This window comes from Ailuropoda melanoleuca, chromosome 11 (assembly GCF_002007445.2).
Source record: "Ailuropoda melanoleuca isolate Jingjing chromosome 11, ASM200744v2, whole genome shotgun sequence".
Taxonomy (NCBI): Eukaryota; Metazoa; Chordata; class Mammalia; order Carnivora; family Ursidae; genus Ailuropoda; species Ailuropoda melanoleuca.
In genome coordinates this window covers 27,826,593-27,849,938 of record NC_048228.1, presented here as the reverse complement: position 1 = coordinate 27,849,938, position 23,346 = coordinate 27,826,593, and the positions used below count along the sequence as shown (strand labels likewise).

At 40.7% G+C, this 23,346-nt stretch overlaps 1 protein-coding gene across 6 annotated transcripts in view; it reads left to right on the top strand.

The window, feature by feature from the left end:
* NFKB1 (nuclear factor kappa B subunit 1) overlaps positions 1 to 23,346 on the top strand; it is a 113,068-nt gene that overhangs the window by 77,268 nt on the left and 12,454 nt on the right. For 5 of the 6 annotated variants that reach the window (XR_002142152.2, XM_034671447.1, XM_011221346.3 and 2 more), the window contains 9 exons: positions 108 to 266; positions 1,708 to 1,812; positions 4,052 to 4,143; positions 5,988 to 6,126; positions 12,874 to 13,017; positions 14,373 to 14,462; positions 16,153 to 16,338; positions 17,504 to 17,645; positions 21,001 to 21,115. Coding sequence is in view for 5 of the 6 variants with exons in the window: in XM_034671447.1 (XP_034527338.1) it covers positions 108 to 266; positions 1,708 to 1,812; positions 4,052 to 4,143; positions 5,988 to 6,126; positions 12,874 to 13,017; positions 14,373 to 14,462; positions 16,153 to 16,338; positions 17,504 to 17,645; positions 21,001 to 21,115 (1,172 nt within the window). In the remaining variant the exon portion in view is untranslated. The remainder of the gene's footprint in view (positions 1 to 107; positions 267 to 1,707; positions 1,813 to 4,051; positions 4,144 to 5,987; positions 6,127 to 12,873; positions 13,018 to 14,372; positions 14,463 to 16,152; positions 16,339 to 17,503; positions 17,646 to 21,000; positions 21,116 to 23,346) is intronic. The other variant, XM_011221344.3, reaches the window with a different exon arrangement.

Below are 23,346 nucleotides of genomic sequence, written 5' to 3'. Positions count from 1 at the left end.
TTTTCAATTCATGTTTTTGTATTTGGGCTTTATAAAGTCATCTTATCTAAAGTGTTCTGGCTTCACTCTTTCCCTGGCCATGAATACGCTGTGCTGTATGGTCTTAGATCGGGAAAAGGAGATCATCCGCCAGGCAGCTCTTCAGCAGACGAAGGAGATGGACCTCAGCGTGGTGCGGCTCATGTTTACAGCTTTTCTTCCGGACAGCACTGGCAGCTTCACGAGGCGCCTGGAGCCCGTGGTGTCAGACGCCATCTACGACAGCAGTGAGTCCTTGACTTCTAACAGGAGGCAGCTCGATACAGTGTCACGTTGAGACACTGGCAGTTACCTACTAGCTCAGAGTCCCGGGGCAGCAACGTAGTCACTTTTGGAGGCTCACATTTACCATCCGCAAGATGGGAACACTAAAATCCTGCTTGAAAGATGTCTAGATTAAAAGTGAACGTTACGAGTCGTGCAATAAATATGGTTCTCTTTCCTCCGATGCGCGTGCTAGACTTTTATGTGCCATTTGAGGATGGCAGATCTCTTATTATTCATGAATTTATGAATACCAACCATTGTTGGTGCTCCTGGAAAAATACCTCATTATTTTCTGTTGAGGTTCTAAACAGATGTGAATAAAAACAACTGTTATTCTTATCCGTCTTCTTTCTTGCATGTTCTAGCTTTCTTCAAAGTAAGAACTTCAAGTTAACTGAATGAGTGGTCTAGAGAGTATGAGTTCAAAATTCTATTTCAGTCTGTAGTTCCTAGTACTTTTTAAAAGAGTTTTACAATGGTCTTCAGCCTTAACCCTGCAGATTTCTTGTTTGGTATGCATGGGATTTATTAAATCAAAAAAGACTGCAAGTGTGGCTCTTAGACTCACTGCAAGTTTATAGAGTTCGGTCTAAGGAGAAAACTCCGTGCCCCACGTACGACAACTGACCGATTTCTCTAATTTAAACAGGTTGGAAGGGAAGTGAAAGAGTTATAAAATGATGTATACTTGTATACTAAAGATCACCTTAAAATGCAGCTGTAGGAGCGAAAAAAAAAAAAAGGAAGCTTTATACTATTACCACAAGAAACTTTTGCCCCTAACCACACAGAATTCTAATTTAGTCTGGGGAAAAGAACTATAACCTCTCCATTTTTTCTCTCTGTAAAATAAGAATTTATAAGCAGTTTAAGAAAATTGGGTGCTTTTTCTAAATCTTTAGGACTCTTGTAAACAGTATATCAGTATCATGGAAATAATTGAAGGTCTTGACCTACATGAAATTCCACAAATCTATTGGCTTGGTACTTCCTGAAACATCAGAAAAGCTCTTTCTCTTTCTGTATGAATCTTTCTTATTGTGTTAGTGGGAGAAATAAATATTGCTCCTTTCTGCCTCATGTGTTTAGGTAGTAATGAAAGATCCATGCTCAAGAAGTGAGGACTTCTGAAAGCTTTTTTATTTGTATCCTTGTTAAAGCAATATAAGCAAAGGCATCTATTTATTTTTTAATTAAAGTATAATTAACATAACAGTATTATATTACTTTCACACATACAACGTATCGATTAAACAATTTTATACGTTGCTTAATGCTCACCACAATAAACTATTAGAACTTTGTTTTGGTTATTGTGCTAAGGGCAGGGTTCCCCATAAAAGATTAGCTTATAAAACTGAGGATAAAGCATGACGTTTGTTGTTTTTCTCCTGTGGACAGAAGCCCCCAATGCGTCCAACTTGAAAATTGTAAGAATGGACAGGACAGCTGGATGCGTAACCGGAGGGGAAGAGATTTATCTTCTCTGTGACAAGGTTCAGAAAGGTAAATATATGCTCTGGTCTCAGAATGTGAAATGTAATTCTGACTGAGTCTGTCAGTCACTTTTTAGCAGTAAAGCCAGTTAAATGCCTTTTCTGCCATAGAACTCTTTAGAAAATTTGTACATTTCACCTCTTCCAAATATGTCTGTGGGTTTTTTTTTTTAACCCAACTAATTCATTTTGTTTTTTATTTTTTTTTTTTAAAGATTTTATTTGTTTATTCGACAGAGATAGAGACAGCCAGCGAGAGAGGGAACACAAGCAGGGGGAGTGGGAGAGGAAGAAGCAGGCTCATAGCAGAAGAGCCTGATGTGGGGGCTCGATCCCACAACGCCGGGATCACGCCCTGAGCCGAAGGCAGACGCTTAACCGCTGTGCCACCCAGGCGCCCCCCAACTAATTCATTTTAAAACTTTCAATAGAAGTGAAGAGAAACAAAAAAATAATGATCAGTCAGTGACATTTCAGTGTTTCTGTACTTTAAACTCTGGTATCTGAACTTAGTTAAACTAAAATAAATGAGTAATAGCCCATGCTTCACACACACACACACACACACACACACACACGCACACGTGCCCATGCAGACAGAGTAAATAATGTTTTATATAGTGTAAAATTGTTAATTTAGTTTCTCTTCTAATGCTTCGTTGCAACACTGAGAAGGCTTCTCCAAAACTTCCATGTGACACTCTGATGTCAATTATGAAAAAGAGAATAAGGACTATAGGGAAATTCTCACAGCATATTTGTCGTAATTTTCACTTTCAGAAAAGGTTCTTGGCATTTACCTTTCATTAGTAATGGTACAAGATTTATAAATTAGCAAAGGTGAAGGAGATTGTGCTGTTTTCTCAAGCAACTCGTTTTTAAACTACAGCGATAGTGTGGTATAATAAAGATCTACTCAGTACAAAGTGACGAGCATTTTCGGAGTAAGGGGCCTAACTAAAATTCTAGCTCCTAAATAAAAGAATGATGGCTTTAAAAAAAGAAAGCTCTCATTTATTTGAGGCAAATGGCCTGAGATTTAAAAGTCAGAAAAAAATACAATCCAGTTTTAAGGTAAAGGTATATGTATCTTTATCCAAAAAAAGTTTACACTTTCTCTGCATATCCTGATATTGGCCTTCTTTTAACCCGTTCTATCCAGGTAATTTGTGTGCATTCAATGAGTAAACACAACCTGAGTACCTTTATTTATAAATGCAATTCTTAATCATTATCATTACACTGGAATGGCTTATTAAGAGAAGTCTTGTACCTGGCTTAAAGAGTCTGAATAACCAGGTCCACTTTAGACCTACCTGAAGGCAAAGGAATTGACCAGGAGATAATGAGATGTTTTATCCAACCCTAATATTTCTAAAATTCTATTTAATTAGAAATATGAACTTAGTTTTCATAAGTCAATAGTGCAGTCCTATAGGAAGGGAAGTGAAGCCAGGGAGATGCCAATCTGAGTTATATTGTCATATTTCTGCAGAACTAGAATCCATGACACAAGTGTGAAATTAGGCATTCTTATTCTCATTCTTATTTCATCCAAGGGGACTTGGCTGATACAATATTTTTAACAACTTCTCAGTAAGGACTGATAAAGTATTATAGGGAAGCAGCATAGTACAATGTCTATGAGCCTGGAGTCTGTGTTCAACTTCTGACTTCTCCATTTACTAGCTTTTCAACCTTGGATAAGTCACTTAACCTCTCTGGACTCCATTTTCTCTTCCGCAAAATGAGGATATTAAAGTACACCTGCATCACAGAGTTATTGGGAGGATGAAATCAGTTAATGTATACGTATAAACCACTTAAAATAGTGTCTGCCATATAGTATACTTTATATAAGTTAAATATTATTATATAGATCTATATGGAGTTTGAACCACATTTTGGGATTCTGAATTCCTCAATATCCTTCATGTTCCTCAGGAATGAATCGGGTTAGTGATGGAGAAGTGGGAAGGTCAAAGACTGATTAAGAGAAAAGTCAGATGGAGTAGGTAAATCTAGTATTCTCTCAATGTGAATGAAACTCGGGGTCCATTAGTGTGGTAACTAATAAAGCAGTAATTTGTGAAAATTTTAAATGATTCAAAAGTCTATGTCGTATTAATTACTTTTTTAAAAGTTTAAGTACATAGTAGGTAGAAACTTGAACCAGCTGCATTTTTCAGTGTGCTTGTAAATATTATTACTCTATGTGAAATTATACGTCTGAATGTGACTGCTTGCAGATGACATCCAGATTCGATTTTACGAAGAGGAGGAAAATGGTGGGATCTGGGAAGGATTTGGAGATTTTTCCCCCACAGATGTTCATAGACAAGTAAGTGGGTGGTGATGGTGATGATGATTTTACATTTTCTGTCTTGTTGAAATTCAGTACTTAATCTCCATGTATGAAAAAGGAAAAAAATCATAAACACTTATTTAACTTTCAAAAAAGAGTACTACTTTTAAGACTTGCAGGTCTTCCAGAAAAGTTTTCTACCACAGAATTATGAGCAAGGCCTTAGACCACTGGCTCTGAGGTCTTGTCATGACATTTCATTTGGGTGTCTCGTCACCTACCCATTAAGGCAATGGCCCTCGGGTCTTTTTGTGGAAATATTTTAAGTATTTATATTAGTCTGTTCAGACTGCCATAACAAAATACCATCAACAGGGTGTATTAAGCAACAGAAATTTATTTCATCACAGTTCTGGAGGCTCAAAGTCCCAGATCAAAGCCTGACAGAGTTGGTTCCTGGTGAGAGCTCTCTCCTCCTGGCCTGCAAACAGCCACCTTCTGGCTGGGTTCTCACATGACAGAGAGAGAGCTCTCTGATGTCTCTTCCTATAAGAGCACTAATCCTATCCAGTTGCAACCGTACCCTCATGACCTCATTTAAACTTAGTTACTTAAAAGCCCTTTCTCTAAATATAGCCACACTAGGGGTTAGGGCTTCAATATGTGAATTTTGAGGGGACACAGTCAGTCGGTTACAATGTTCTACCAGAGTAATTATGGTGAGACCTGTTAAAGAGATATTCTAATGAAAAGCATTGAAAGGAAGAGTCTTCTACTTGAGGCTGATATTATCATGATAAATCAAGAATTCCTAGTGACAACTGAGTATATGCCTAAGAGATGAAAATGCTGTTTCGCATCTTAATCACTCTGAGTGATTGAGAAATACTATTTTCACCCCCCCAAAATTGGAAACAATCCAAATGTTCATCACTAAGTGGCCAGTTAAATGAATTATGGTGAATCTGTGTGAGGAAATATTACGCAGTTATTAAAGAGAATGAGTAATCGATGAACTAATATGGAAAAATCTCACAAGTACAACATTAAAAATTTTTTAAAGACACAAAAGAAAGTGCATTTAAAAAAAGATTGAATGTTCATGTTTGTGTAGGCATAAAGAAACTCTGGAAGAATACAAAAGGAATGAATAACGTCACCATGTTTCCCTCTGGGGGCAGGCTCACAGTGGGAACTGCCTGGATTGGCGTGCCAGGAGAGGTGTATGCAGGTGTATGCATATAGTGTACGCCACTGTGTACCTTTCTATATTTTACAAACTCTCGATCCCTGGGAATATATTACATAGTCAAAAAATCAAACAAGAAACTGTAAAAACGCCAGACTGTTGTGGCACTACCAGAAATTAATGAGCAGGCTAGCTTAGAGATACAGAATGCCCTCAATGCCTAGAGCATTGGCCACCCTCACTTGAAAATACATGTCTCCCTTGCAGGATTTAGCTTCCTCTCCTCGTCAGCTGACCTGCAGGCTGATTGTAGTGCCATATTCTTCACTTTATTTCCACAACCAGTGTTTCTAATGTTGCTGTAAATAATTTTGGAGCATTTTAAGGCTGATTTAGAAGAGAAGAAGGAGTATGCAATGTATTTTACTCACACAGTTATTTCCAACTGGAAGATATTTGAAATATTCGACAGATTTGCAAAACATTATCAGAGTCTTCTATTCAATTTCACAGTGGCAGTTTAATCACAATGTATGGCTACAGAATTCTGAGTTTGTAACTTTCTCTAGGATGCTGTATTTTTTAGGATGCTGTGTCTAAACATTGGACATAAAGAATATGTTTAATGAGTTAGCATTGCTGGAAAAAAGATATAGGCCCACCCCAACATTTGGATCTTTGTACCCTGCAGTTCGCCATCGTCTTCAAAACTCCAAAGTATAAAGATGTCAACATCACAAAACCAGCTTCCGTGTTTGTCCAGCTTCGGAGGAAATCTGATCTGGAAACCAGCGAACCCAAACCTTTTCTCTACTACCCTGAAATCAAAGGTAACTCAGTTGTTTACATTCTTGTGCTTATTCCCATAAAAGGACAAAGCTGATTAGAAAAGATCAGTTGGCCATTTCCTTTGAACCACTTCCTAGGAATTGGTCACCAGACCCATTGTCCTTATTCTTGGAGAAGAGAGAAGTAACATGCTATTTTGGGGATCATGGAATTAAGTCCAGCCTTTCAAAATAGTGTTATTTTTACCAAGCTTATATGCGATTTAGACATTTGAGAATTGGTCTTTGAATTTGAGAATCAATCATTTGTTGGGGCTCGGGCAGGTGAGATGGAACGATAGGCTTGCTGTTCAGGAGAATTAGTCGCTCCATCAACTGGCCTCCAGCAACAGAACGGGAGACTCAGCCACCATGCAATGCGGAACCATAAAAATGAATAAAGCCCCATTCTTTTCCTCACAAAAGACACCCCAAGAAGGGGAGAGAATAGTCTCCTTACATACTTATAATGCGAATTATGATTTTGATAAGCTCCCAAAGGGAAGGATCCATAAACACATCTGAGAATGCCAAGAATCCTTGATTTGAAAGAAGCCACCAAGAAGTGAGCATCTTCAAGGTTCTTCAGCCTGGGGTTGTATTTCAGTAGTTGGGTGAGAAACAGGGAAGGAAAGGGTTTCTTAAGCTTAAGACACTTGAAGAGCTGAACAATTAGTGTTTGTTCAGAAAGAAGTGAGCCTTCTGAGCACCAGGGTGGACCACTGAAGACCAAGGCAGTTAAGGAAGGCCAGGGCCAGAAGTGCTGTGATTGGCAGCTGAAGAATTCTGATCGATTCTGGAGAGGGGATTGACCAGGCCTGTTTGGATGTGGAATGATGGTTCTACTTCCTTATGTGGACACTGAGGAGACTATCTGAGCAGCAGACAAGGAGTCCAAAGAGTAGTGCAAGAATCCAAGTGAGAAAAGGTGAGGTTCATAAAAATATTAGTGCGCAGAAGGAAAGAAGAAGGTGATGTCGAGAAGACCCAGATGCCGGTTGGGGTAGGAGGTGAAGGAAAATTCAGAAGTCCTAGATGGTTCTAGGAATCCCAACCTAGGAAGGTTGTTACATGGTTGAGTTGGTAAAAGAATCAAGGGAGCAAAAGTAGCTTTGAGTGGGCAAAGAGGGAGCTTAGTTTAAAACATGTCGTATTTTAGGTTCCTCTGGCAAATTTCTAATAAGCTGATCAAAAGGCAGGACTGGAACTCCAGAGGGCAGGGTGGGAAATTCAGCATTGAGAATCCTCTCAGAATGAGCATGATAAGCCCCTCAGTGGGATAATTGTTAAAAGGTATTTCTTAACCTAGAGTCCACTGACCCCCAGAGGGTCCAAGGATAGAAATGGACTTTAACATAATTAGTTTTTTTTATAATCCTATTTTGTATTTTACGTATTGATAACAATGATTCTGAGAGCCATAGACTTCACAAGACTGAAAACGGGGTCATGGCACAAACAAAATCAGAAACCCCTGGGTTAGAGGGAAGTGAGACCATAGGGGGAGGTTAATGAAATGATCGTCACGGGCACATCCTGACCGACGTCTGAAGCCACGAAGGTGCCATAGTGATGATGCACATGGGTGTTGGATTCTGGGATAGCAACATGTGATGCGGGATTCTTGAAGGGGGCTTCTTTTCCTAGAATTCATGTTGTGGCAGGAACATTTAGAAGATGATTCCATGCATTCTTATTTCTTTTCAGAGGTTGTGACCAGTCTACCAATGGGTCCAATTTGTAGTGCATTCCATTACTGTGGTATGAAAACTTGTCAACAGAAGAGCCTTTTTTCCCCTCCACCTAAAATTTCATGCAAAATCCCAGTAGGTACACCTGACGGGCTCTGGTTAAAGTAGAAGTGGGGAGCCGACCCACTCGGCCTTCCCTAGAAGCCCTTTTTCCCTTATTTCTCCACACACGAGAGCCTGAGGTCTTCCAAATGCTTCAGTCTGCAGAAAGATGAAAATCACTGCTTTGGATTAAACACTCTTCTTTATTAGACACGGGAGAGAAATATGGCTAATTTGGGGGGACTTTCTGAGGGAAAAAATAGATTTCTTCTCCTAAAATATGCCTTCACATAATGTCAGTTCTTTTCAACACAGAGAATTATGTTTAAAAAGGATGCCCAGATTACCTATACATGTATGTGCCTAGAAACATTCAAAGCTGAACTTAGTTTCTAGGCCACCTGTCTACCTTTTCCAGTGATATCTATTCATCAAGAGTAAGATTCAGCAGCGGCATGTTCATTCATTCATTCATAACAGGATTTATCAGATTCTGGGGTTAGAGAATAGGGTCTCCTAAAAGTTCAAAATCCCCGCCTGTATGCTTCAAGTACTTCCAGACTGTCATTGACTAAAAGTTCCATGTACTACAAACAAATAAGAAGAACCATCTGGAAAAATAAGAGAGGTTGAGCTCCACAGAAAGAATGGCCAACATGCATTGTGATTAAGTCGTGTGAGATTAGAACTATTTTATTGAAGGTAACAAATTACCTTCTGGATTACAAAATCCCAAGATGAAATAATCACAAGGAGCAATCATCACACCAGACATATGACTGGTCCGAAAAGTAGCAGGCCATTTAATATAAGAGTAAGTGTATGAAAATGAATCCAAACTATACAACCCAGGGAATCGTTGTATACATTTCTCAGAAGTCACTGAACACACCTTCCATTGCCCCAGCCCCTGCACCCATTCCTTATGTCGTTGCCTAATTTTGTATTGTTATTTTTATCAATTATCTATTAATTATGTCTTATCTATTAATTTATGTCTGTTGTCTTCTTCCATCTCCAGTAGGAAAAATATTCTTCAGGTCATTGATTTGGTTTTTCATGTTCATTGCTACATTTCCAATATCTAGAACAGTATTCATTCAAGCCCCCACGTGGGGCTTGAATTCATGACCCTGAGTTCAAGAGTTGCATGCTCTACTGACTGAACCAGCCAGGCGCCCCTTAGTATATGTCATATAGTAGGTGCTGAGATATATCTGAAAGCTGACTTATTTTTTTATGTTTTTATTTTAGTTGCAGTTAGTTAACATACAGTGTTACGTTAGTTTCAGGTGTACAGTATAGTGATTCAACACGTCCATACATACACCACCCAATGCTCATGACAGCAAGTGCCTTCCTTAATCCTCATCACCTGTTTCACCCATCCCCCCCACCTCCCTCTGGTAACCTATCAGTTTATTCTCTATAGTTAAGGGTCTATTTTTTGATTTATCTCTTTCTCTCTTTTTTTTCTCTTTGCTTGTTTGTTTTGTTTCTTAAATTCCACATGAGTGAAATCTTATGATATCTTTCTCTGACTGACTTGTTTCACTTTGCATAATACTCTCTAGCTCCATCCATGTCATTGCAGATGGCAAGATTTCATTCTTTTTTATGGCTAATATTCCATATCATATATATATATATGATACATAAACACACATGTACACACATATATTTTATATATTATATGCATTGTATGTTATATATATACATATATAATGTACATACACACACACCCTGCACCTTCTTTATCCAGTCATCAGTCGATGGACACTTGGGCTGCTTCCACATCCTGGCTCTTCTAAATATGAAAGCTGACTTATTGATTGACTAACCAAGTTGCCATCCTCGTCCAAAAGGCTAGTAATTTGTTGGGTGCCATCAAAAAGTACATCAGACAAAGAAATGTAGCACATATTCCTTTCATTGTATAGAATCATCCAGCCCAGAATTCTGCAACCTGTACGGTTATTGACATTGTACCTCATAAAAACCTCATGGAGATGGTTAGGGTCAGGGAAGACAGTTAAAATAATAACAGAGGGATGATTGAAAATGGAAGAAGATAGTTGAGGAACTGCTGTATGAAAGCAAAAAAAAAAAGACCATGTGATTTTTCAGTCTGAAAAGAGAGAGATTCAGAAGAAACAGAATCATAATCTTTAAATTATGAAAGGAATGCAGACATCTTTACTTAAACACTAGAACCCGAAAAATGAGGTACTTTTAAGGCATACAGACAGCAAAAAAGGGTAGAGACTAAAAGTTTACGTTTGTGAACTAAACTATTATCATAATCATCGATTATTAAAAGAAACAAAGGGCTCCTTGGGGGCTCAGTGGGTTAAACGTCTGACTCTTCATTTCGGCTCAGGTCATGACCTTGAGGTCATGGGATCCAGCCCTGCGTGGGGGCGCACTGTGCTCACCACGGAGTCTGCTTCTGATTCTCTCTCCCTCCCCCTCCTGCTCACTCTCTCTCTGTCTCAAGTAAATGAATAAAATCTTGGGGGAAAAAAAAAGGAAGCAGCAATATTCTGGAGTGATTCCCCAAAAATGGCAGCCTAATGTAATGGAAAGCTCACTGGACTTTGGAACTGACCCTCACTCTGCCCTGACCTCTGACAAGTCCCTTAATCATCCTAGCTTCTGTTTCCTCTTCTGTAGAAGGAGGGCTGGTAATGAGTGACCACGTAGGTCCCTTCTAGAGTAGGTTGATGTTTCATAGTTCAATCAGTGGTGCTACTGTCAAAGGCAAGACCACAAAGATAAATGAACACAATGGAAAAATCTCCATGTTCGTTTCTGGGGAAATTTAGACTGCAGGTTCTTTTATTTAAAAACCTGTCATAATGAAATTTTACTTATCAGTTTCTTGTTATTGAAATCTTAATGGATATAGAATAGTTAATATTTTTTAAATTGACTCAAAAATTCCCATTTTACAGTGAAATATAACCATTGAAAATCTGTTTTCTAAGTCAAAAGAAGTACAGAGCAAATACCAAATGATCTGTTTGCTAGAAAACATGTCAATAGATAACATTTTTCCCTGAAGATGAATGAGTGGTCTGCTTCCCTCTTGTGTTTCATGTTTCTAATGAACAAACTTTTATGTGAGATCGACAGTATATAGGATGAGTGATAAGTATGACTATTACTTGGTTATAGTACAACTGACAGAAAAATTTTATAAATCTGTCCAAAACCTTTGATAAGGACATTTGTAAAGTTTTTCCACTTTGAGACCAACCATTTCTAGTGGAAGCACATTCTTTTCAAGTTGACCCACATTGGCTTTCTTCTTCCTAAGAAGTCTAGACATGATCAGTTTTTAAATGATTATTTTTAAGGGTACTTTGCTGTATCCTATTCCACGCTTTAGTCTTCCAGCTGCACTGAGGTGACCGTGAGGTAATCAGTAAGACCATTCTTTCAAGCCCTGAGATGGCTGGAAAACCACAGAATGAGAAATAAGCGGAGCACTTTCTGAACATGAGCACTGACCAAAACTGACATTGAAGAATCAAAAATAGGACAGTTGTTGAGTGTCAGGCTGCTGATTAAAAAAAAGAATACCACACTGGCTGTTTACTTAAACAAAAACCTTCCATCACCTTATTAGCCTAAAAGAAAGAAGGGAGAAAAAAAATATATGGTTGGAAGGCCAGAGAAGAGAAAGAAACGGAAAGAAGGAGCAAGAACACAATATGGACCACAAAGGCAGTGGGGCTGGTGAGAACAACAGAGAGTGAAAAGCAAAAGAAAAACAACTACACAAGGGATGAGGGAAGACGGTCTAACTAGTGTCTGGACCTGGAGGGTCAACAATCTCAGTGGGCATCACTGTATTGTGGTCAAGTTGTGCTCTTAGACTGTCAGCCTCCCCTTTCTCATCAGTCACCACTGACTACCGATCCTTCTTTCACTGTATTTCTGGGATTCGCCCACTTGCATTATCATGGTGCCCACTAAGGAACAGCCCCCATTTCCTTATGTCTGCACTGTCTCTGCCTCTCACTTTGACTCTTCATTTTGTCCTACATACCGGTGACAGAGGTATTTTATACCACCCTGTGCACATCATCCCCCAGTTCAGAAGCATGCAGTGACTCTCCTGCTGGAAAACCCCTTTAGGTTCACAATCCAGAAGCTCTTGAGGGTGGTCCCGATCAGCCGCATTTCTCAGGAATTTCTCATGCTCAGCGTTCACCTCAGCTCAACTGAACCACTGGTGCTCTCAGAAGCACACAGTGCGAATTCTTTCCTTCATTTACTTTCCCTCTGTATCCCATCTCCTGAACATCCTCTTAATATAAAGCTGATTCTGGGAAGCCTTTCCTGAATTTTCTGGCCCACAGGAACTTCCTAGAAGTGCTTCCTTGAACTCCTGGAACACTGGTGTGCACCGTAAGTTTAACCCATTAGCAATATGATGCTCTCTCTCCAGGGCTTCACCCCACCCCCCGCAACCTTAAAATTATAGTGGAGGGTTCTTGACAGCAAAGACATTATTCATACTTCTCTTTCTCCCTAGCACTTTGCCCATAGTAGAGGCATTGTAAATGGTAGTTGGTTAGTAATCGTTGCTTGTGAATGACCAAATGAAAATGCTCGATATGGGTTTTCTTATTCCGTGTCTTCAGTCTCTTAACCTCTGATGTGAAATCAAGTCTTCCACTAATTTGAATGATGCTGGGGACTTAAAAAACTGTTGTAGAGGGGATTTGGGCGTGTACTGCTCTGTGGTCTCTCTGAGGCCGGTTCTCAGTCTTCGGATCCATTGGAATAAATATAATGCTTCTTGAAATTTGGCGTCTCTTCCTCCTTGGGTGATTTCTGTTTCCCTTTAAGATGTTTAAAAATACCATCAGAATCAATATTCTTTCTGTGGCTAGTAGTGGAATTGAATCAGTCTTTTCTCCTCTGGTTTCTCTTCCCTTAAATACAGATAAAGAGGAAGTGCAGAGGAAACGGCAGAAGCTCATGCCTAATTTCTCAGATAGCTTTGGCGGCGGGAGCGGAGCTGGAGGCGGAGGCGGAGGCATGTTTGGCAGTGGCAGTGGAGGAGGGGGTGCTGGAGGTACGGGGCCAGGTACGCGCCAAGTCTCCTCTTTCTAAAGCTTTTCACATGGGAGTGGGTTGAATTTTCCTTTCCTAGATTTCCCAGATTATCTGTGGGTCAAATGGCTGTGACATTATTGAGTGTGACATGTTAAATTAATTAAAATTTCCCAACAAATATAATTTTTCAAAGAAATATATGTTCATTTTGCAATATTTAGGTAATACCAAAAACCGTAAGAAGAAAAAAGTCACCCAAGGCCAGTTATCTGAAGAATGTGTCTATTAACACTTTAGTATATTTCCTTTCTTTCTTTCTTCCTTCCTTCCTCCCTCCCTCTCTCTTTTTCTTCCTCCCTTCCATACTGTCTTGGTTTTCTTTGGAAACATTGGAAAGTTTTCATATTATATATACTACACTGTAGAAAATCTGAAGATATATAAAATCCTGCCATCGAAGTTTAAGTTCAAATTTTTTTTTCTGTGCAAACGTTATACTATGTATTTTTTGCATTTTCATGAGTACAGCTGCAGTCCTCATAACCCATAGTATTTAATCTATTTACCTGTATTATTTATTATCAACACATCATGATTGTATATATGGAGTCATATATGCTGCTTTTCCGTAATGGGTTAAGTAACATAAGCATTTCCCCCGTGGCAATATAAATTTTATGTAAGCATAATGTTTTAAGCATCAGTTTAATGACTCGTAGTATTTCATCAAGTAAATACACCATAGTATTACTTACTTGAATGTGTTTCCTGTTTTTTATTGTTTTTTACTGAACTCCTTTGTCCACATTGCTTTTCTTTTATTCCAGATTGTTTTTGTAAGTTAGATTCTTTGAAGTAAAATTACAGTGTCAGAGACTATGACATCTAATACCAGCTGCTTCCCCCAAAGAGTTCTACATACGAGTTTATGCTTCCACAAAAATGCCTGAGAATGAACAGTGTGGTCATGTTTCCTTTGAGGAGTCAGGAATTTTTCTGTGTTTTGTTGGGTTCAGTTTTTCCCGCCAGAGGTTATTTCAAGGTCTTCCGTGTCAGCAAGTCAGAGTTTGGTTGGTGACCACTCACTATTGGCCTCTCCTCTCCACACAGGAGTGGGTGCCTTTCTCCAGCATGAGCTCCTCCATGCTGCCCCAAGCCTGGGCATTGCCTGAGTTGCCAAAATGTAAACTTGATCAGAGTGGAATTCTGATCATCCCATGATCCCCAGCAATGTGTCTTGCTAAGTCTCAATGGGAGCACCATGTCGGGCACACTGCCCTCCCACACCAAAGCCTATGCTCACATTAGGGAAGGACACCAAATTTGCTGAGTCTTTGTAAAGAAAAAAAAATCATGAGGTTTCATTTGTTTTGCTTGCCATTTCAGGGTATGGCTTCCCTCACTACGGATTTCCTACATATGGTGGAATTACTTTCCATCCTGGAACCACTAAATCTAATGCCGGGATGAAACATGGTAAGTAATATAGGTTTTTTTAATAGTGAGAAAAGAATAAAAAAAATTGATGCCAAGAAGTTTCTTATCATTACCTATCACAACATTGTCATCTTGAAAAAAATTGATAAATGCAAATAAACTAAAAATGTACTTTTCCGAAAAAAATATTTTCCCTGTGCTGGGTTTATACTGACATATTGATTTTGTAAGTGGCATGACCAGGGGAAGAAAAGAACATTAAAAAGGGACATATACAGAGACTTGACTATTCAAACATAAAAAAGTCACCAAACCTACCTCCTTTTCTTTCTCTTTTTTTTTTTCTGAGATACTATACTTTTGCAGACATTTTGAATTTTATAGGGATGGCCTTTTCCTTTAAATGCATCCCCTAATTTGCAGTTGTCACACCCTGGTTTCACAGTTTGTATTGCACGTCCATTCTAGTATACCCACTGAAGAAATAATACAATGAAACCTTCCCATGTATGGAATGCCTGTTGTATGTCAGGGGCTGCTGCATATTTTAACTGTAATCTTCGTGATTGTTCTGTAAGGAAAATAGTAGTGTCTCCATTTTACAGACAGAGGATGCCCAGGTTCAGAAGTGTTCATTCCCTCACTGAAGGCACATATCTGTTATTGGCAGAACCAGGATTTGAGCCAGTTCTGCTCATAAAACCTAGGTGTTCTCAGAGCACCTGTCAAATAGCATGGTCAGACCTGAAAGAGCACAGAAATGGCGCCCCAAGTAGTTCCCACACTAAAGAATGTGACTTGATATCACATCTTAACAACTTGCTTCGTTCATTAGCATCAGGAAAAAAAATAATTCCTCTGCTTTTATTTAAACTTTAAAAATTCCTCTTCCCTGGGGCGCCTGGGTGGCACAGCGGTTAAGCGTCTGCCTTCAGCTCAGGGCGTGATCCCGGCATTACGGGATCGAGCCCCACGTCAGGCTCCTCTGCTATGAGCCTGCTTCTTCCTCTCCCACTCCCCCTGCTTGTGTTCCCTCTCTCGCTGGCTGTCTCTATCTCTGTCGAATAAATAAATAAAATCTTTAAAAAAAATAAGTAAAAAATAAAATAAAAAATAAAAATTCCTCTTCCCTGGGGCGCCTGGGTGGCTCAGTTGGTTAAGCATCCGACTCTTGATTTCAGTTCAGGTCTTGATCTCAGGGCCTTAAGTTCAAGCCCCATACTGGGCATGGAGCCCAGTTTAAAAAAAAAAAAAAATCCACTTCCCTGCAATTCACAGAAGAGCTGTATTTCTTTTTCTCTTTTACAAATAAACAGAATGAAATTTAAGTTTTTAGAAGTGTAAATAAAATTTTTTAAGACCTTTAAAGTTCCTCATCACAAGAAAAAAATTTTATGACTATGTGCTGACTAATGTTAACTAGAGTTATTGTGGTGATCATTTGACAATATATACAAATATTGAATCATTATACTGTACACCTGAAGCTAATGTAATGTCGTATGTCAATTATACCTCAGTAAAAATGTGTCTTTTAGAAGTGAGCATTTAAAATAGCTCCAAAACAAGTTACTTATGATGTGACTATTTTAAAAGGAATTTTAAATTACTGTTTTTCTTTTCTCTTCGCAGTAAACTTGCCTCCCATCTTTATCTGACAATTGAAATAGTAAATTATAACTTAATAGATCTCACTGAGAAAAACCTGATATTTGTGCTTTTATCTTAGGAACCATAAACACCCTATGTAAAAATGATTCTGAAGGCTGTGGCAAGAGTGTGGACAGAGAGGCAGTGAACCTCTCTGGGAAAGTAACTGAACCCACAGAACGAGATAATGAGTCGAGCTCTGGGGATGATGAGATGACTCTGACGTACACAGTGGGAGTGAAGGAAGAGAATTCTAGGTTTCATGGTAAGTTATGAAGCGTGATTACGTTGATTTGATTGGTGAGGAGATGGGTTGGTTCGAGGTGTGGAAACTATTGCCAGAAGACAGGTTTGTTTTCTGTTAATCTAAAAATGATGCATCAATATGTAGTTCAATGTGCTTTGCAGCGTCCTTTGTGCTTTTTGAAAAACATGTGTCTGATCATTTTATTCACACTGAGATTTCCATTTTCCCCATGTTGTCTCTGGATATTAAGTGCTGAAGTTAACATATGTGTTCTCCAATCATAACTAAGTAGTTTTAGGGTATCGTGAGAGATCATCTAATTCGTTTCTATCATCATCTAATTCATTTCTACCACAGGTAATAGAGAAAAGTTGCCATAACTTTATAATAGTCTCCTCTCGAGACTGTAGCTTGACTGTCATACTGAAGTAGAACTTTGCCTGGAAATTAGGCTGTTTCCTTTTACCCTGATGCCCTCTTTGAACAATTAGGATTAAGAGGGACGGTGCACTTCTGGGTGTATTTTGAACCAGTACTCATCAGAGAAAAGGGAAGGGAGAGAAGACAAATATTTTGACGTTTTGGCCACTTATGATCCCTATCACATATTCTTTTTTTTTTTTTTAACACCACTTTAAAAATGCACAAAGCATGGTAGGTGGGGGATTGTATAAAAACAGGCGACCCATGGTTTTGGCCTACAGGTCTCAATTTGCCTTCCCCTGACCTTCAGGAAGCAAACTTCACAAGAACACTGATGGCCTATGGAAAGTCTGCCTGTCTGTGTTTTTTGACACTCTGTCTAACGGGACAGTCGTTTAAGACTCCAGTGAAGGATTATTTCATCAAGAGATGGATTATTTACAATATAATAAATCGAATCAACATTATTTAGAGATTGAGCGTCCCCCCCCAAAGAAAACAGACATTTCTCAATTTCTTTCCCCTCGCAAACCACAGACAGATTTTTCAGGTCAGCCTCTCTATTTGTCAGTAAGCCAATGTCCAGTTGAGCTTTATCTAGTGAACACAATGCAGAAGAACTGTAAGGAATGTTTGTAGCTAAAAAACGATGTGTGTCGAGGTATCAGAACCCTGACGCTGATGGTTTTGCCCTCACGCCTACCATAGCAGTGGAGCAAGTGGAGGGGACTCCGCTGTGACTGTGCTCCTTGCCTTGCAGATAACCTCTTCCTCCAGAAGGCTATGCAGCTTGCCAAGCGGCATGCCAATGCCCTTTTTGACTACGCGGTGACAGGGGATGTGAAGATGCTGCTGGCTGTCCAACGCCACCTCACTGCAGTGCAGGATGAGAACGGGGACAGGTAAGTCAGGGCTTCTGCAAACAAAAGTTGTTGGACGGTACAGAAGAGAGGAAATCACTGTCTGCTTCCTGGCTGGAGATAAAAAGAGTGGTTTAAAGGTATTGGGTCCTGTCATTCGAAGGCTTTCGTGGACAATAATGTGTCAGTAAGGCAGAATCCATGATTTGCTCCTCCTGTGCTGTGGCCCTCACCTGTTGGGCCCTCGTGTAGCTCGAGTCCTCAGCTGAGAGTACATCGGCTGGGCAAGAAATGAAGACGTGTGGGGAACGGTACTTTTCCAAAAACCTTGCTTTATTTATTGGGATAACATGTAGAGTAAAATTTAATAAACAAATATTTCTTTATTGGATCAATAACCTTTGCTTTATTTCCTGAAATGGCATAATAATAAGAGTTGGTCCAACCAAATCCCTCAAGCGCTTGCTCACCCAGCTGCACATTTATGATGGTCGCGTACTCAAGAAAAAGCCCATAAAGACAGCACGGCGACGACAACCAAACAAGAGGCGACTTGTCATTCTTTCCCAGTTACTGGTTCCTTCCCTCCTGCCTCTGGTACTGGCTACCAGTCTGCGACCAAATCAGGCTCCTGTGACTGCTCTAACTCACACGTGTGGGAGGCCAGCATTCCAGTCCCCACGCGTCCCTTTCTGCTGCCCCGGAGCTTATGTTGGCAAAGCCCCCAGCTTCTTTCTAAAACAGTTCTCTCAGGCCTTTCACTGGGACTTCTAAAATGATCTCAAAGCCTGTGAGAGTAACAGGAGACAACAGCCCCCAGATTCAAGTCAAGTGCCTTATCTAAAACCTCCCTAAAATAGTGTCAACCCTGAGAAATCCTTTTCTGTAGAGGACCTCCTGAGTGCTGCGTTTTCAAACCTCGGTTTAAAAACTGAATCAAACGCTTTAGGAAAGTGCCAACCTCAGGGTTTCAAACAGAGACCTTTGTTCTCATTCCTTGCAGCGTAACCAAGGATGTGGTATAACCACCGGCCTTGTTATACAGTACGAGAGGAACCGGTGCAGCCTCCTTTGTGTGATGCTGTGAGCAGCAGGATGTTTTTACAGGGGTAGAGAATCCAGTTAGCATTCAGTAGCGTAGAACCACAAGAGAAAGCAGCCAGTTAACCAAGACAGAGCAACAGTGTTTCAAGTGACATTTTTACGGACCTACAGAATTGATGAGCTTAAGAAAGATGAGCACGTGGAAGCTAGGGAGGGACTGCCGGTCTATGAAGGAAGGATTGTGGAGAAGATCCAAGGCGCCTGCATTCGACGGGTGCATGGAGGGGAAGGTGCGGGCATGTGTAAGGACACATACGGAGGGACCCAGGAGGTGGTCTTCCCTGCCCAAGTGGAACATGAATCCTTAGGGTCCCCTCCTGGGACCCCAAATGTACTCCTGGCAGGAGGCTCTCAGGGTTTGCCGCAACTGGAGGGCAGAGAGGGGAGACCCAAGAGGAACCCTCGTGAGAGTGCAGACAAGGGAAAGCTCTTGGTCCTCACACCCCAGGGCTCTTCTTTTCATTGAACTTGTCACACTCAGCTAATAATCTGAATCCTGGAGCCATTAGTCATCACAGAAAATACAACGAAGAGAAGAAAAGAACTTCTGGTGTTGGGGAAATTCCCACGAGGGTGTGAGGATTTATGGGGGAGGGGGAATGTACTTCTGTGATGAAATGCTGAGCTGCGCATGGAAATTTCTAGGCAGTTTTGAAATATGACCTTTTTCTTGGTATATGTGCATCATGTCTGCATCAGACTTTGGGCCCTTTTTAGAAGTCTTCTTCCAGCCTCACATTTCAAGAGACAGTAGTGAAACCTCGACATCATTCATTTGCTCTCTTAAATCATGAAGTCACAAGTTCATTTTTCAGGCCCCCTTGTGCCAACGTTAGTCCCTCGTAAAATGCACTTGCTATTGCTAAGAAAGAGGCCTGAGAACGTGACACTTCAGCTGTTTCCGCTGCAGAAAATCTAGCCTGTGCCTCAAATCCCACATGTCCTGCTGCCGTGCGACACCTCAGAGTATGTTATGTACCGCGATCGTCCATACTGTGGCGTGCTCCTCCCCTGAGGGGTTCCTCCACAGCCCTCCAGAGCGCTGTCCATGTGCCCCTTCAGCGGGACAGCTGAGGGGATGCACAGGGCGCTTCGGAGCCAGATGGACCTGGCCTGGGCTCCCAGCTTCACCGCTCACTAGTTTCGTGACGTGGGTTGGGTTCTCTTATACCTACGAGCCCCAGTTTCATCATCTGAAAAATGAAGATAATGTTACCTACCTCGTAGGGCTTCTTGTTATGATAAGTAAGGTCATATATGTCAACTACTTAGCATGGCCTGGGAAATAGAAGCTCTAAAACCATACTGGCCGCTTTTATTGTTGTTAGTGTTGAGTCATTTCAAAATAATTTTAGTAGTAAGTTTTTTTAACAATTAAAAAATCGTGTCCCTAGGACTGATGCTCGGCACCTGCCAATATTTTTGACCTCATTAGCATAAGCCCTGAGGCTCCTTCTGTCACCCTTATTTTAGTGCCTAAATTGCGTGCCAGGGCTGTAAGGCTGACCCAGGGAAGACCAGACCTGAGATCACAGGCCAGAGAGCGGCAAAAAGAGAGCTAGAAAACCACAGTTGCATAACCAAGTTGCAAACTTGAGGGGAGACCATGGGCTCTGCTCAGGAAGTTTGGAGAGGAGGTAAGGTTTGAACTGGAATATGAAGGATGGAGTAGGCACTGTCCAGGCAGAGAAGAGGAGCAAAGAGGGAATATTTGCAAGGAGGAAATAAAATCACATTGTTCCTTCAGAAGTTAACCTCAAGAGTCTTCTCCCAGTAGTTCAAAGCCTGACCCCATTCTCCCCTCTTGGGATCTAGAAAGATCTTTCAGAAGCCACCACACTGCATTTTGGAGGAGGCTGGAAGGCTAGGTGAGGTAACCACATTTTCCTGAGCAATTTCTAGTGCTGGACATTTACATACATCATCTATACGTCAGCGGAAGCCAGGAGAAGGCTAGAGGAGAAAATGCCCTGAACTATCGTGCAGAGGCAGAGTCGGGATTTGAACTTAGGTCTCTCTGCCTCAAGGCCCAGGTGCTTTTACACCTCAAGGGGTCAAACCAGAATGCTCCCACAGGCCAGGCAGGCATGGTAAATGGGTGTAGCTGCCTAACTAGGCAATAGAACAATCCCGCCTCAGATTCAAGACATTTGAGAGTCAAGACACTTGGGGGCCAAATAAAGGGAAGTATGAGAACCAGGTTCAGTCTGTAAGTCGGATCCTTTGTTGGGAGTCTTTTTTTCTTTTTTTCACTAACACTTTAGTTGATTATTGCCACTCTGTTTTGTTCCAGTGTCTTACACTTAGCAATCATCCATCTTCATGCTCAGCTTGTGAGGGATCTACTAGAAGTCACATCTGGTCTGATTTCTGATGACATTATCAATATGAGAAATGATCTCTACCAGGTAAGCTGAAACGCCAACTGAAGAAAAATCCAGTTTGTACATGCTTGCATGTGTGAGTGTGCATGTGTGTCCGTGTTATTTCTAATAATGTTAACAGTAGCAAAAATACAGTGCTTTGTTTTGTGGGTTATATCCTAAAAGCCTATTCCTTGGGAATATTATTTATGATTTAGGATCCTTTAACCTGTGAGTATAATAGAAATCACTCCACAGTGAAACTCAGCATCCTGCTGGGGGAAGGCAAAGTTTAAACTTTAGAAATCTGTCAAAGAGTTGATCCATTTTCTTTTTTTTTTCTTTTTCAAATTTGTTTATTCTTTTCATTATAATAAGGGTACTCTTTAATCCCATCCCCTATCTCACCCATCCACTCACCCACCTCGCCCCTGGTAACCTTGTAGTTTAGGGTCTGTTTCTTGGTTTGTCCCTCTCTTTTTTTTCCCTTTGCTTGTTTGTTTTGTTTCTTAAATTCCACCTAAGAATGAAATCATATGGTGTTTGTCTTTCTCTGACTTATTTCACTTAGAATTATACTCTCTAGCTCCATCCATGTTGTTGTAAATGGGGAGATTTCATTCTTTCTTATGGTTGAATATTATTCCACTGTGTGTGTGTGTGTGTGTGACTTCTTCTTTGTCCGTTCATCTGTGGATGGACACTTGGGCTGCTTCCATAGTTTGGCTGTTGCACATAATGCTGCTAGAAGTATAAGGGTACATGTATCCCTTTGAATTAGTGTTTTTGTATTTTGGGGGTAGATACACAGTAGTGGGATTACTGGGTTGTAGGGTAGTTCTAATTTTAATTTTTTGAGGATCCCTCACACTGTTTTCCACAGTGGCTATACCAGTTTGCATTTCCACGAACAGTGCAAGAGGATTCCTTTGTCTCCACATCCTCGTCAACACTTGTTTCTTGTGGTTTTGATTTGAGCCGTTCTGACAGGTGTGAGGTGGTATCTCATCGTGGTTTTGATTTGCATTTCCCTGATGAGGAGTGACGTTGAGCATCTTTTTTCTATTTTAAGTTGAAATATAATTGACATATAATATTGTGTTAGTTTAAGGACACAGTAATTCGGTATTTGTATATATCACAAAATGATCGCCAAAATAAGTGACTTGTCATCCCTCACCACCTGTAGTTACAGATTTTTTTTCTTGTGATAAGAACTTTTAGATCTACTCTCTTAGCAACTTTTCCAATATGCAGTACAGGAGAACCTAGGGTAAATATGTCACTTCTGTGAAGATAAATACAATTGAAACAGTACATTTGGAAAGCCAGTAATGTGTAAGAATGTTGAAGTCTGCTGAAACACATTTTGACAACATCTAGATTAAGTGTATATCAAATAAAGGGTGCTGAAATCCGAACACGGAAAAGTAAAAAGGTTGGTTGAGGAGAAAGAGTCTTTCAAAAACAGAAAGCTCAAATCGAGGAAAACAGGGAACGCCAGAGTTTTGCCCAGATTGGGTCTGAACGGGAATTCAGCGGGTTCAAAAGCAACTTTAGAAACCCTGGCACAGAGGTCCTCAGACACTGCAGAGAGAAGGTAGCTGGGACCCGGTGAGGCTGCCTGCTGGACCCGTGCACACTTCAGGTGAGGAAAGGAGATTGGAACTGCCGCTTGGCGGAACCAAAGCCTGGAGGCTGGTGTTGGGAGCCTGAGACCCGGCCCAGCCACTCTGGCCAAGGGGCACTCTCCGCTCCCAGCCGCCTTCGCCCTCCGCCCTACCCGGCCTAGGTGCCGGTCTCCTGGCCTCGCCCCTTGTCAGCTTTGCCATTTTCTCCTTCCCTTCCTTCCCTCCAACCAAAGTGACTTCCCATGCGTCCTTGGACCGTGTGCTCAGATGCCTGAGCCGAGCAAACCTGTCACTAAAAATACAGACCACAATCACATGCAATTAATTGCACAGTAAAGGTGGCTGTTCCAGTTCTCAGTTGTTAAAGCGGGTGCTGTGAATCATTTTTCTCTCCTCGAAGCAAAAGAAGGAAAATATTTACATGTAGCTCTCAGTAGATTTTTATGTGTGGATAGGTGTTTCCTGATAAGGGAAATAGTTGCCCCCTTGATGGAAGGCTTTCAGCTCCTCCCCTGGCCTGGCGGTACTGCTTACTGTCAACGGAGGAACAGAGCTGGGGATTCTTCACTGACTCATAATGTAAAGTAATGAGGGCGAAGTCTCATTTTAGGTAGACATTTAAAGAATATCTTCAAATTTTCATAC